A 15,409-nucleotide genomic window follows, 5' to 3' on the forward strand; every position below is an offset into this window, starting at 1 on the left:
AGCAGCACTTATCATTTTCTAATTTTTTGATAGTAGCCATCCTAATGGGTGTGAAGTGATATGTTATTATGATTTGATTTGTATTTCTAATTTAATGATGTTTAACATCTTTTTATATGCTTATTGGTCATTCATATATCATCTTTGGAGAAAGTTTGATTTAAGTCCTTGGCCCATTTTTTATTGGGTTATTTGTTTCTTTATAATTGAGTTACAATTCTTTATATAGTCTCCTTATTAACTGTTTATCAGATACATGATTTGGAAATATTTTCTCATTCTCTGTCTTTTGTACAGGAGTTTTTAAGTTGGATGTAGTTCCATTTTTGCTTTTGTTGCCTGTGCTTTTGTTGTCATATATAAGACATTACTGTTAAATTCCAAGTCATAAAGCTTTTCCCTGTATTTTCTTTTAGGAGTTTTATATTTGAATGTTAAATTTAGGTCTTTAAATTTAGTCTTTAATCATTTTGAATTAAGTTTTCTATATAGTATAAGATAAGGGTCCATCTTCATTCTTTTGCACATGGATATCCAGTTTTCTCAACAGAATTTGTTGAAGAGACTGTCCTTTCACCATCAACTGGTCTTAGCACCCTTGTTGAAGATCATTTGACCTTATATATTAGGGTTTATTTCTGGTTCTTTATTCTGTTTCATTGATCTGTGCTGTGTGTGTGCTTAGTCGCTCAATTATGTCTGACTCTTTGCGACCCCATGGACTGTAGCCCACCAGGCTTCTCTGTCCATGGGGATTCTGCAGGCAAGAATACTGGAGTGGGTTGCCATGTCCTCCTCAAGGGGACCTTCCCAACCCAGGGGTCCAACCCAGGTCTCCTGCATTGCAGGTGGGTTCTTTACTGTCTGAGCCGCTGGGGAAGCCCAGTGATCTGTGTGTCTGTTTTCATGACAATACTATACTGTTTTGGTTACTGTAACCTTGTAACATATTTTGAAATCAGGACAGGTGAGACCTCAGACTTTTTCTTTTTCAAGATTATTTGGCTATTTGGGTTCCCTTGAAAGTCAATATGAATTTTAAGGTGAATTTTTCTATTTCTGAAAAAAAATGCCTTTGGAATTTTGATAGAGATTATATTGAATCTGTGAATTGCTTTGAGTAGTATTGACATTAACGATAGTAAATCTTCCAGTCGAACATGCTCTGTCTTTCCATTTATTTGTATCTTCTCTAATTTCTTTCAACAACGTTTTGTAGTCTTTGGTATACAAGTCTTTCACTTTATTGATTGAGTCCTAATTATTGTATTATTTTTGATGCCATTGTTAAGTGGTATTGTTTTCTTAGTTTCATTTCTGGATTGCTCCTCGTTAGTGCATGTAGAAGCATAATTGTTGTGCGTTGCTTTTGTATAGGATTTACAGCTGGTATGGGCTTCCCTGGTAGCTTGGACGGTAAAGCGTCTGCCTACAATGCAGGAGACCCGGGTTTGATCCCTGGGTTGGGAAGATCCCCTGGAGAAGGAAATGGCAACCCACTCCAGTATTCATGCCTGGAAAATCCCATGGACAGAGGAGCCTGGTGGGCTACAGTCCATGGGGTTGCAAAGAGTTGGACACGACTGAGCGACTTCTAACTGTGCTGAATTCATTGATTAGGTCTAAATTTTTTATTCTTGTGGAATTTTTAGGATTTTCTGCATATAATATCAGGTTCCCAGGTGGCTCAGTGATAAAGAATCTGCCTGCTAACACAGGAGACATGGGTTTGATCTTTGGTCAGGAAGATCCCCTGGAGAAGGAAATGGCAACCCACTCCAGTATTCTTTCCTGGGAAATCCTATGGACAGAGGAGCCTGGCAGTCTACAGTCCAATGGGGTTGCAAAAGAGTTGCATACAACTTAACAACTAAAGAACAAAGAACAACATGTAACATTATGTCATCTGCAAACAGATATAATTTTGCTCCTCCCTTTCCAATTTGAATGCCTTTTATTTCCTTTTTTTTTTTTTTGGTCTAGTTGTTCTGGGTAGAACTTCTAATACTTTGTTGAATAAAAGTAGTAAGAGTGAACATCCTTGTTTTGTTCCTGATCTTAGAGGAGGTGTTTCACCATTGGATATGATGATACCTGTGTGCTTTTCATATGTAACTATTATTGTGTTGAGGTGATTTCCTCCTTTGTTATGATTTAGTTATTTTTGGCTTTGCTGGGCCTTCACTGCTGTTTGGGCTCTTCTCTGGCTGCAGTGCAGGGGTTGCTCGTTGTCATGGCTTCTCTTGCGGAGCACAGGCATGCAGGGCTCAGCAGTTGTGGCATATAGGGTTAGTTGCTCCATGGCCATGTGGGATTTTCCCAGACCAGGGATTGAACCCGTGTCTCCTGCATTGGTGTATGTGGTGTCATGGTGTATAATCCTTTCAATGTGCTGTTGAATTCAGTCTGTCCCCCTGGTTATTTTGATTATTTTTGAAGTAAATACCAGAAATAGGAAGTAGGCTAATAAATGGGTAAACATACGATATACTGGCAGATACTGATAAGTATTATGAAGATGGATGAAACAGGGCAGAAAGATATAGAGTGGCAAGGGTAGCATGGGGCTAGTGCTGTCGATACAGTATTTGAGAAGTTCTCTGAGGAAGTGATGTTTAAGAACTAGAATGAAGGTAGGGGAAGAACCTCATTGGCACAGGGGGCAGCAGAGGTGGGAATTTGTCTTGAGCTCTCGGGAAACAGCTGAGGAGGAGAGAGAGAGAGTAGGAAAAGGAGACTGAGGAACAGAGGAGGTTCAGGATAGCCACAGTTTAGGAGAGTCCATACATCCTGTCTCCTGAGCCTTGGTTATTAGCACAAGACAGCTCCATATATGGCTTTTATTACTTCTTGCAGATTTCCTCCTTTCTTTTTATTTCCTTTGCCTTTGCTGTCCTATTTGTAGAAAGAATGTGCTTGCTTTGTTAACCAAAGGATAGGACCTGAGTTCTATCCCACCCAGATTTCCCTGAAGAAGGGTGGAATTGAGTGGGCAGAGTCTCTGGGTCCAGCCAAGAATCCATTGTGATGTCTAACGTGATTTGGGGAAAAAAAAAAGTTGTTTCAAAAATAATACATTATGGTATGTGATCTTATATATCTTAGAATATGTCCCTAATATTTTACATAGTAGGAAATGGATTTCTTGATGATATTCATAACAGAGTTTAGCTGGTGGCATGATCTGTAGTATAGCCCTTACCTCCTCCTGTAAACAGTCGTGTTGGGCTGTTTTTCATTCCCATGAAATGGTTTTCCCAAATCTGACTTTTTGGAAGAAGTGTAAATTACTCTTGTGTTAATGGGGGAACTAGAACAGAAAAAAATCCCTGGAGCTTGTGGAAACTCGTCACCGTCCTTGATAATGTAAGGGATGTTGTGGTACAAGGAGGTGAAACATCACAGAGGAGAACGTGGAGAGGGTGTTTACTTTGTCCCCAGGTGGAGTTTTATTTACAGTCTAGCTCAGTGATTAATATACATTTGCTCCCTTTAATATTTAATCATCTTACTTGTTTTTTAAAATCCCTGAATCCAGATAATTTGATTTTCCACTGATAAAATATTTACTTGCTATATCAGGCAGGGTGCTAAACTTGGAAATTAAGAGCAGTGAGTTAAATTTAAAATTTGTTGAAAAGTATTCATCATAATGCAGACTATTTAATGTCTTGGCAGTGCTCTGCTCTTCTTATTTAACATGTTAGGAGACAGGCTGGCAGCGGTTGTAAGCGGAAACCTGGTTGCATGCAGAACGAGACTGAGAGGGGTACAAGGAAAATGGAGAAAAATCTGAACATGTTTCTGTGTGTGTGTGTGTTTCCTTAAATTAAAGTGTGATTCTATTTGCCAAAAATAGAATTTTATATTCTGTTTATCAAGGTCATTATAACTTCTGTTTAGACGATCCTAAGACTGAAACTGGTTTAGAATATTTTTTTGTGGGAATAACCAAATTTGTCTGTTAACAATATTGTTGTAATGTCACGCAAGTTGCTTTGATATAATAAGCATGTTTTACAATGTGTTTGAGTCATTTTTCCCTCGCAGACCTTAAGTTTATTACTCAGAGGAGAAGCATGCATTTGCAGTATATTCTTAGCTGCTCTTCTCTATCTGTCACTCAGCTGTCAAGGCCTATGGAATCTAAAATAGATCCTGACCAACGGGAGGCAGTCTACACACTGTTTTCGGGGATGATTCGGATGTGGACAGCCTTATTGTGCACAGGCGCTGGTCTGTGCCGCAGTGTTGAGGCGGCAGGATGTAGAGTGCTGTTCCAGCTTTCCAGTGGAGTCCCCGAAAAGGGAAGGCGGTGAAAGACAGCTTCTAAAGAATAACAAATAGGAGGAGTTACAGTACCTGATCTGGGGCTGCTCTTAATCAAGTGCTGCCGCTGCAAGGAAGATAATTTTCAAGCGTTATGAAGGCGGAGAAGGATTCCGAAGACGAAGAAAATATCCTTAGAGATCCAAGCTAAGCGTAGCTCAGCATGAAGATTGCAGAACAGGAAGAGCTGTAAGAAGAAGGACTGAGTCACTAGTTAGGAGTTTCTCTGAGGGCTCGCTCTGTGAGCCACAGTGATTTGTAACTTAATGCGAACTAATTTGCTGTTAGCAACAAGAAACTAAATCCTGTCTATGATGAGCTGTTGGTTTTCTTGTGCTCCTAAGAACAGAGTAGGTATCCCTATAGTCAGTGAAACAAAAGAGTCTTGGCCAGGCTTTCTGAACTGTGTTCTTTTAAAATGTACTACTTTTTAAAAAAATTGGTTTCTTTGTCTTATTCTATTCTCTCTGGTTTATTTGATTAGCAGACTGGGGCTAGTGATCGAAAACAAAAGTGCTTGTTTCTTTTTCTGGATTTAAAAAGCTCATAATAGAATTTTAGTAATTGAGCAGTATTTCTGTTAACTGACAGTGGGCCAAAGTGCTTGGTAGAGTAGAACTGAAAAATCACCGGATTAATACCAGACTTTAATCTTACTTAGTTATCTTTTAAAGAGCCTTACTTTCGGATTTTGCAATTGTTCTAGTGTTTTAAATAGCTCCTTTCTCCACCAGCTAGTTTACTTGAAAATAAAATTGAGATTGTTCTAACTGCAAGGATAAACTAATCAATTTAGAGCAAGGGTTTGTGTGCTAAACGTGACTTAATCCCTTAGGCATTTGAAATCACAAAGCCTGCATCTACTACCACTCCCCAAATTAGAGCCAGCACACTGATTGTTTTGTTTTAAAGCTAAAGAAAGGGGAAGCTGAAAGTGTTGTTTAGATTGAGGCAGTAAGTCGAGCTCATAGGACTCATAGCATAGTTGATAATTTGAACTTTTCAAGTTAGAAGGAAGTAGTTCATCTCCAAATTTGACTGCAGACAGCAATTCTGAAGTCTGTGTAGTTTCTTGAACCAGATTCCATTGAAATGTTACATTTCATTGGTGGGTTAAAATTTTAATTTATCTTTTTTCATATTCAGTTTTTATATTTTTCACTTCAAGTATTTAATGAATACATTATTTATTTAGCTAGAAAATTGGTTACTTTTTTGTTTTGTTTTAGAGGAGAGTAGATATAAAATAATCCTATTGCTCAAACGTTTAGAGGATATGCTTTATATAAAGTGATTCATTTTTTCCTCCAGAGATTTGTTATTGTATTTGTGGACGTAAGAATTGCTTTGTAAGATAAGTGAAAGATATGTACATTATTTTTTGTTCTAAAAATGATATTGGACTTAGCAAAGAAGAATTTAGCAATAAGTTTACAGAATTTTAAAAGGCTAAAACCTTACTTGTTTAATGTATATTTTAGTTCTGAGTTCTACATTTCTACTTACTAAGAAAAGGTTAAAGTTATTGGCTTCAGAATATCTAATGTCTTGAATGTATTTTCTCAAATTAAAACTTGATAATCTTGATATAATTAAAATTATACCATTTGATATGTTTTTCTATTTTAAAAAAAATTGCCTTTAATGTTCCTTTGAAATACATATGCACTGTTTTGTTGAAATCAAACATCTTTTTTTTTTTTTTTTATAAAAAGCAGTATATGTTGAATGTAAAGAAGCAAGAAAATGAAAGTCATCTCTGATCCTATAATTTTAGGATTTTTAAGTAGTTAATATTTTTAGAGTTTAAAAAAATTTTTTTTCTATGTAGATGTTTCTTTTTATCCTAATATATAAGCATAATGGATTGCTTTTTTAATTGCATGTATGTGTGTACAATTTGCTTCTATAATTATATTTCCAATAGTACCTTTTAAGCAAGTGATGCTGGGGGGAGAGGGGTGGGTGTTCTTAAATGTGTACAGAATTTCACTGCCTCTGAAGGTCTTGGGTGATAGGTAACCAGAGCCAATTTCAAAAGCTTGAATTATAGAACAGGAAAACAAGCACACTGATTTGGGAAGTCATGAGAAGTCATAATTGGGCTTGGCTTGTTAAGTCATTTAATATGCCTGGAACCTTGATTTTTCTCATCTGTTAAATAGAGATGATAAATCTAGTTTATTAGGGTTGTTCCAGTAATTTATACTGGCACATGGTAGGTATTCAGCAGTTAATTCCTTTCCTTTCTTTGCTCTGAAGGCAAAGAAAACAGGGCAGAAAACATGAGAAATTCCCTTTTTCTCAAATATATAATATATAAATTATTTCTTGTATGTTGTGTGTTTTGGAAAGGCTCTTTTCATCAAGTTAGAATAGTGAGGAGAAAGGGATTTGAGATACATTTGGGAACCCAGTGATGTATTATACAGCACTGTTTTCCCTTCTCTTGTTTCCCCTTCTTTGGAGAGCCATACTAATATAGTATATAGTATGCTATGTTTACTTTCTTTTTTCTTTATTGTAGCAAGCAGCAGATTGGAACAAATATGATGACCGATTGATGAAAGCAGCAGAAAGGGGAGATGTAGAAAAAGTGTCCTCAATCCTTGCTAAAAAGGGAGTCAATCCAGGCAAGCTAGATGTGGAAGGCAGATCTGCGTGAGTATTACTCGTGGTAATTCTCTCAAGGGTACACCCTTGGCATACAAATGAAATTTGTGAATTATGGTTATCAACATGTAATTTAAAAAATTTTTATCAAAACCCACACTCTAAAATCTTTCAGATATCACTTTCATCAATTTGGACTAATAATTGTCCTCAATATGAAAGATTTTCAAAGTGAGAGAGAGAATACTAGAATACCACCCAGTGGTCTAGTTGTTTGGACCCTATGGCAAATCACAACCTGGGTTATTTGGTGCAATTTTGTTTTATAAGCTTTTTTTTTTAATACTCCTTATCATCTTTGATCCTCACAGTGGCCCTCTGAAAGAAGTAGGAAGAAGTTTACAGAGGCTAAATAACTTGGGGTCTAGTCTCATTAAAAGTCACAGTCTGGGATATAAATGCAAGTTTTCTATTTTGGAAGAGTTCTATAAATTACACTGCCTTTTCCCCTTAACCCCAATCCATTTTTTGTATTGGGGTAGTTAATTTAAATGAAGATGTCTAGGACAACAGAGAGGCAGAATAACTAGTGTGACTTAGGGAGATATAGGCAGTGATCCTGCCCTTTTGTTTTGTGTTACTGAAGGCTGCTGGCTTGTCTATATGCTTATAAACCAGGTATCTTTTCTTCTACCTCTTCCTAGTCTTCATCATTTCCCTTCATGTTGAGGATGGGGAGCAGTGGGTTAAAGGGTAGATCTAGATTCTGTTACTATCCTCTATAAATACAGCAGTTCAGACCTTATCTGGGAAACCTTCCAAAGTTAGAGGTGAAAAGTCTCATTTCCTTAAATTCCTCTCTGCCTTATACTTGGATGAGTTTTTTTTTTTTTTTTTTAGAATACTGGAAACTAGATACTAAATATAGAAATGAATATTAGGAAGTAAATAGTTAATGTTTGATGTAGGTTACTATCTTAGAATGCTTAGATACATAAATATAGTAAAAATAGCAGAGCATGACTTTGTTTATAAGAACATTGAAGTTTGAGGAGTCCCAATTTTTTGTACTGTTTCAGTTTTGTAAAGTAGGCAATTTGATAGCTACAGAAACTGGTTATTTTGAGTCCTGCTTCTATTTTTGCTAAATTTTAAGCCATTTATAGGACTCGCAGTATAAATAGTAAAAATTTAATATCAAAATTGTTTTTCGTATTTTTTCCCCGAGTGCCATGATTTTAAAAGTTCAATGAAAATCTTCAGTGAAACCTTATTGCTTCAGTTTTGTCTGCCCATGCTTTGAATGTTTTGGATGAATGGTTACTTGAGATTTTGTTCAGACTTTTTTGATCTAAGGTTCAATTTTGAGGGAAATTACTTATATTAATAGAGTTATGCAAATCTGGTATAATATGATGAACTGTGGACTTTAGTTTATGATGAACTGTGAGTTTTAGTTTATGACATATTTGAGTAGTGTAAGTTTTTGAGGTATTCACTATAGAAGTAGAATTCTTTCTAGGATTCATAGGGTAAAATATTTTCCTTTTGTTATTCACACACAAAGTGTTTCTTAATTAAAGCATTTTATATTTAGTCAAGTACAGGACATACTACAAATATATATTTTCTATAGTTATAAAAATAGTTTAATTTTGAATGGTTTTTTTTTTTTGGTTCTTAATTTTTGAAATTTAAGGCAAAATTGACAAGTCCTTCTTGATCTCTGTAGTGAAAGTATAAGTCACTCCATCATGTCTGACTCTTTGCAACCCCATGGACTGCAGCCCTCGAGGCTCCTCTGTCCGTGGGATTCTCCAGGCAAGAACGTGGGAGTGAGTAGCCAATCTCTTCTCTAGGGAATCTTTCCGACCCAGGGATAAAACCCAGTCTCCTGCATTGCAGACAGATTCTTTACCATCTGAGCCATCACCAAAGCCCCTCTTGATCTCTATACAGTTTCAAAAATGAGATATTTGAGGCTTTGTGATAGTCATTAGAAGAATCTATTTTATTCCTGGTCACCTCTTTCCCAGGGATGTAGCCCTTTGCCAATACAAAATGGGGCAGGTTCACCTAGAATCCCTATTGCCTCCTGGAGAGCTGTGGGTTCCAGTTCCTGACTCGCCTTCCCCTCAGGCTGTCAAAAGTACTGTTCAACCTCTCAGTTCTTTTCTCTCTAACTAGCAAATGCTCCTAGAGAAAAAGTAGCCCCATATTCCAAGTTCACCTCTCTGGGCCTCTGTGCTTCCCTGCATACTGTCTTAGTAATTTTTCACTATCTTGTTAGCTCACTGATAGCTTCAGGCAGATTTCTTATTTTGTATGCTTTTCTGGTTGTCTTTAAAGGTGGGGACTGTCCAAATTACCTGGATCTCCAATTATAGTAGTAATACTTGTCTTGTTTTTAAAAAGAAAAAGTTGATTTTTTAATTAAAAAAGCATATTTCTATAAAGCAGTTTTCCAGATTTCCCTTGCAACTCTGCATACAGTGTAATGATTGATATATCTTCTTTCTGAAGCACATCTACTATTTATAGCACACCCATATTAATAATGCATTGTAGATTTGCTCTGATTTCTGCCCTCTTAGTGCATCATCAGTATAATGCTAAGTTATTTTGGAGAAAGAAGTCTTTCAAATTTTGTGAGCCTAAGAAGTGAAAACAGGTAGACAAAGAATGAGATCTCCAAAGTTGTTTGAAGGTGAAAAACCTTTGCTTGAAGGAAATTATCATTCCTCAAAAAGTTCTCAGTGCATTGCATAATATAATTCCCCACTTCAGTGTTGCAGATAGAATTGAGACCCTCAGCCTTATAGCAGTTTAATTCTACTATAAGGAGAACTTACCTGACTTTTAAGAACAGTATATTCTTTTTATCAGAAGTATCTCTCTCTCTCATTTAAACTGTACACAAACCTGATTTACTTTACTTAGTAGTGTTCAGTCTCTAGTTTGCATTTATATTCATCATGATACTAATGTAGGCATAATTTAATATCTGAAAATGAATTTGCAAGGTATCTCTATATTTTGTTCCTAAGCATTCAGTTATTCAAGTATTGAGGGTCCATCATCTGTCTGGTGAGCTTCCCAAGTGACTCAGTGGTAAAGAACCCACCTGCCAATGCAGAAGACAGGGGTTTGATCCCTTGATCAGAAAGATCCTCTAGAGGAGAAAATGGCAACCCACTCCAGTATTCTTGCCTGGTAAATCCCATGGACAGAGGAGCCTGGTGGGCTATGGTCCATGGGGTCGCAAAAGAGTCTGACACAACTTAGTGACTAAAAAACAACACATCTGTCTGGTACTTTAATTGGTTCTGGAAATATAATAGGAAGCAGAACAGCCAAGAATCCCTGATTTCTTAGAGGAGATTAATAGACCATAAAGAAAATAAAATTTGAATTTATGTATATTAGAAAATGCATAGTTATATTTAAAATAATGAAGGCAGGGATGAGGGAGCTAGGAGTACTAAGGTTTCAGGGAGTGGGAAAATGTAAAATTTTTAAGTGGTAAGGTGAGGGAAGACCCCTGCTGCTGGGTATGCAGTGTGTCTGTATCCAGGTGCCTTGCTGAGCCTTTATCTCCTGGCATCTTCACAGTGGTTACTGTGCTTGTTTATGGCCTGAGTTCAGTGTCCTTTGCCAACAAGTCCTACTGTATCTACGTACAGTATCAGTTCTTAATGCACACAAAATATTTCTGTGTTTGTTCATTAAGAAAAAGTATTAGATGATCAAAGAAACAATGGGATATTTTATCCTGTTTCTTGAATACTTGATGACTTAAAGTTATGTTTTTAAGTAGTCTTTACTTACCTTACTAGAAAACATGTTCAATTCTGCCTGTTTATGTGAAATTTCAACCAGTCACACAGATCTCTTGAGTGAAAGGAGGAATTATGTGGTAGTACTTTGGGGGAAGAAGATGATGCCAGATCTTTTGTGGCTTTCAAGTATAGCTTAGCTTGTTTTGAAAACTTTTCTATGCCAGCTTTAATATGATAATTCTAAAGAGCTGGATAAGTGTTTTGATTTCTCTTTAGCCTTAGCATTCTGTGGTATCTTCATTTGTTTTGGCAGTTTCCGTATATTTGAAATTAAGTAAAATAATCTGATAGAAAATTTTCAGTGCATTTAAGGTCTAAACCCCAGTGCCTCTGTTATTGAAATGATAAACTATAGGGGTAGTGACATAAATTTGGATTAAAATGAGTTTTTCAGTAATGTGAAATAAGTTTCTTTTTTTCTTGTATTAAATATGTAGTGTTTAGTGTAGCCTTTAAAATGCATGTGTGTACGTGTGTGTATGTAGGAGTATTGAATATAAGATGACATGAATGTAACATTAAAGTTGACCTTGGGTAGTTTCCATGGCATAACAAAGTTTTCTTTTTGTTTAGCTTTCATGTTGTAGCCTCAAAGGGAAATCTTGAGTGTTTGAATGCCATCCTTTTACATGGAGTTGATATTACAACCAGTGACACGGCAGGTATGTTTGCCTCCATAGTTAGTGCAGAGAAGACAAGCATTGTCCACTGATAATGCTCTCAGTTCAGTTCAGTTCAGTCGCTCAGTCGTGTCCGACTCTTTGTGACCCCATGAATCGCAGCACGCCAGGCCTCCCTGTCCATCACCAGCTCCCGGAGTTTACTCAAACTCATGCCCATCGAGTCGGTGATGCCATCCAGCCATCTCATCCTCTGTCGTCCCCTTCTCCTCCTGCCCCCAATGCTCTCAGTCAGACTTAAATGTGATTTTCAGAGAGAAGGCCTTAACTTGGTTTCTAATTAGTTGAGGTATTGTGGGGGAGGGGGCAATGTAGCGGGAAGCATTGAGTGAACAGATTAGCAGCTGGAGACCTGAAGTCTAGGGCTTGTCTTGGTAGTGTTATAGGATTCTAAAATCTCAGACTTCGGGGAATCTATAGGGGCCATTTAATTTATACTTATATGCTATTCACGGCTCAGTGGTGAAGAATCTGCCTGCAATGCCGGGAGCCGTAGGAGATGTGGGTTTGATCCCTGGGTCGGGAAGATCACCTGGAGGAGGGCATGGCAACTCACTCCAGTATTGTTGCCTTGAGAATTATTCTACGGCCAGAGGAGCTTGGTGGGCTACAGTCCATAGGGTCACAAAGAGTCATGCGTGACTGAAGCGACTTAGCACAGATGCATGTTCTATTCAGTATGTAAATTCTTGCTGTCCTGAGGTCATTTGGCCTTTGGTTAGACTTGTTGGGGAACTAATTACCTCATAACAGCATCACCAGTAGTGATCATAACAAGAATAGATGATGCTTTTTTTAACATGATAATAGATGATGCTATTCTGCTAAGCACTTTACATGTACTAACTCATTTTATCCTCACATCAAGCCAGTGAGCCTGCAAGGCACTGAGTTGTTAAGTGATGTGCCAGGGTCCTTCAGTGTATGAGTCACAGTCAGAGTCTGTGTTCTTAACCGTTATGCCTCGTGAGGAGACCTGGTCTGTTTGGCTAGCTGTATTTATAAACAAGTATTTCTTCTAGACAGGCCTTCTGCTTAAACTTAGTCATACCTATGTCTGTCTTTTAAAATACTATAGCATATGTTTGTTTGCATATCACAGGATAGATTGTAAGCGTTTGAATATAGCTATCACTTTTCTTTAGTGAATGTTTCAGTTTTCCGTTCATCTAGACAATCATTCTCAGTTCTCTGAGATCCTTTGCAATTTGTATCTCTGAGCTTATACTTTGTTACTCAATGAAATATGGGAGTTGACCTAGAGCAGAGAGTTTCCTTAACAACTTTAATGTTTTATCCTGTGACTTCATGTGTGGACAAATAAATGCATTGCTGTTAACAGCATTCTGTTTGGAAATGGAAGGCAAGGAGGGAGAGAAAGAGAGACATCACAGATGAGTTAGTGAGGTAAATCTTTACCTAAAGGTACATCAAATTCTTAATTGAAGACCAAACTTTATTTACTTGCCAGCTTTGAATGAACAAAAAACTGTTTATTACACACACACACATATATACACACACGTATGTGTGTTTTCCATTGAAGCAGAATATTTATTTTTAGAAATTTTTTTACTAACCATGCCTTTTCAGAACTCATAAAACTTTGTATGTGTATTGTGCTGATTCCAACTCCAACATATGTCTTTTTTGTTTTTGTCTGTGTTCTTTCTGCTCTGGATGCTTTGCCTAGAGACCAATCTGAGTGATTTTTGCCCTCCCTCCTTCAGTGCAAATAAAGCTCACACTTAAAGCATGCCTATAAATAAAGTAGTCTGTCAACTGATTTTGGAAAAATCAATTACATTTTTAAGGGGAATTCACATGTGAAGAAAATAACCCTTATCATATATTTAAAATTATCTCTTTTCTAGGAAGGAACGCTCTTCACCTGGCTGCAAAGTATGGGCATGCGCTGTGTCTACAAAAACTTCTACAGGTAGTAAAAGTGGTTAATACTTTGGCTTTATTACTTTGACTGCAAATAGTAGATGTGTTTTCAATGCATTTTTGGAACTTGAGATCAAAGAAAATAGTAGGCTAGCTTTGACTGTTAGCTTACATAATATTTTTTCCATCATTTGTGAAAGAATGTGAACAATAAAGAGCAAAAACTCTGAGGGAAGTGAATTGCATAACTCAGTGTATTAAAAATAAACAACAAAGACTTGACCTTCCTGTTGACATTAGCTAGAGATTGGAATTTTCTGTGGTCTGGTATATGACTTGAGATGAAGTGGCACAGCATAGGATCTATTATGTTTCTATATAAACACCAATAAGTCAGACTGTATAATAGCATCATTAGTTAAGCTTGTATTCAGGCAGCCACAAAGTTCTATGAACTAGTGGGCTAGATTAAGTTTTTAGTTGAAAAGTCTAGTCACATGTTTCCTTGAACATGTTTGCTACTGAGTTTCACAGCAGAGCTCATTTGTTTTTTTCTGATTCAATTGTTCAAGTTTTAACTGCTACAGAAAAAAAGAGCAAAAACCCAAACAATAGCCGTTTCTATATTCCATGCTATTGTAATATACCATATGTTTTCCTGTTTGCTGGAATACTGTTAAATTTATAGTACAAAGTTATTATATTTGTCACATGTCAAAATATTTATGACTTGTCTAGTACTCTTTAGAGTTTTTGATAAATGCAATATTTTTAAGATGAAGTAACAGCTGTTCATTTGAATCATGATATTTAATTTGAAAATAAAACTTCCTTACATGACTAAATTTCTATGTTTTAACAGTACAATTGTCCCACTGAACATGTAGACCTGCAGGGAAGAACCGCACTTCATGATGCAGGTAAGCAAAGGTTTCAGTTGGACATAAATCTTTGTTAAAATGGCTGGGCATTTAAATTAATTTCAGAGTTTAACATGCATATGTTTATGTAATCCATGGAGAAACAGAATGTTATGAATTTTTTATTTACTGAAGTTTGAAATTGGGTACATTGTACAGCTTAAAAAGATTCATTCAGCCAGTATTTCCAGGCCAAGATGCGAGATATTGAGAGTTCAAAGATGAATAAACCATAACCTTGTTCTCAAGGAGCTGTAAATACCATGTGTATGCTTGGGGACTGGTAGGAGAAATGGAAGAAGGAAGACTTGTCTCTTTCTTAAAAACTGTATTTACCTCATTGACATGTCTGTACCTCATTTTCCTCATCTGCTGAATGAAGTTAAGAATACTACTGCCTTGTGTGTTTAGTCGCTCAGTCGTGTCTGAGCCTTTGCGATTCCATGGGCTGTAGCTCAGCAGGCTCCTCTGTCTATGGGGATTTTCCAGGCAAGAATACTAGAGTGGGTTGTCAAGCCCTCCTCCAGGGGATCTTTCCAACCCAGGGATCGAACCCAGGTCTCCCACATTGCAGGCGGATTCTTTACCGTCTGAGCCACTAGGGAAGCCCAGTAATGGTTATAACTATTTATGATTAGTGAATAGTGCCTGGCATGTAGTAACTTCTCAATTAATGGTGGTGGTGCTTGTTTTGGTTTAGAGGTATCAGTGCTGAATTTGATATCATTGTAATGTGCTCTATTTTAAAAGAGTTTTATAATAGTAATTTCAAGAATTTTATTAATATCAAAGTTTATCTGCTTTATTCTTTAGGTGTCTTAAAGAAAATGATTAGAAAAAGTTAAATATTTAAGGATTGTTGAAATGTAAGATATTCTGACCCCTGGCTGGACTCTTCGAGAAAAGACTGAAATTAATAGTTAACTAGAAGTTCAAAGAAAAGGAAAAAAAAAACAACACACTGTTTCCGTTCATGTATATGGAGTAACTGTGGTAGTTAGAGTGGTCCCTTGAAAAATATATTATACTTCAAATTTCCTTCAAACTTTCATAACTTGATTTTCTTCCTTTGAAAAAATATGTACTTCTGTGATAGTTTAATCTCTTACACAGTGCATTTAAAAAATTTTTGGAACAG

At 36.6% G+C, this 15,409-nt stretch overlaps 1 protein-coding gene across 3 annotated transcripts in view; it reads left to right on the forward strand.

Moving 5' to 3' along the window:
* The window catches only part of UACA (uveal autoantigen with coiled-coil domains and ankyrin repeats), an 88,177-nt gene that overhangs the window by 37,808 nt on the left and 34,960 nt on the right, over positions 1–15,409 (forward strand). For 2 of the 3 annotated variants that reach the window (XM_061157959.1, XM_061157956.1), the window contains exons 2-5: positions 6,857–6,990; positions 11,355–11,443; positions 13,336–13,400; positions 14,214–14,271. In XM_061157959.1, coding sequence (XP_061013942.1) covers positions 6,857–6,990; positions 11,355–11,443; positions 13,336–13,400; positions 14,214–14,271 — 346 coding nt within the window. Of the gene's footprint in view, positions 1–4,302; positions 4,680–6,856; positions 6,991–11,354; positions 11,444–13,335; positions 13,401–14,213; positions 14,272–15,409 lie in introns of those variants that run through there. The other variant, XM_061157958.1, reaches the window with a different exon arrangement.

Source organism: Dama dama, chromosome 12, assembly GCF_033118175.1.
Source record: "Dama dama isolate Ldn47 chromosome 12, ASM3311817v1, whole genome shotgun sequence".
Taxonomy (NCBI): Eukaryota; Metazoa; Chordata; class Mammalia; order Artiodactyla; family Cervidae; genus Dama; species Dama dama.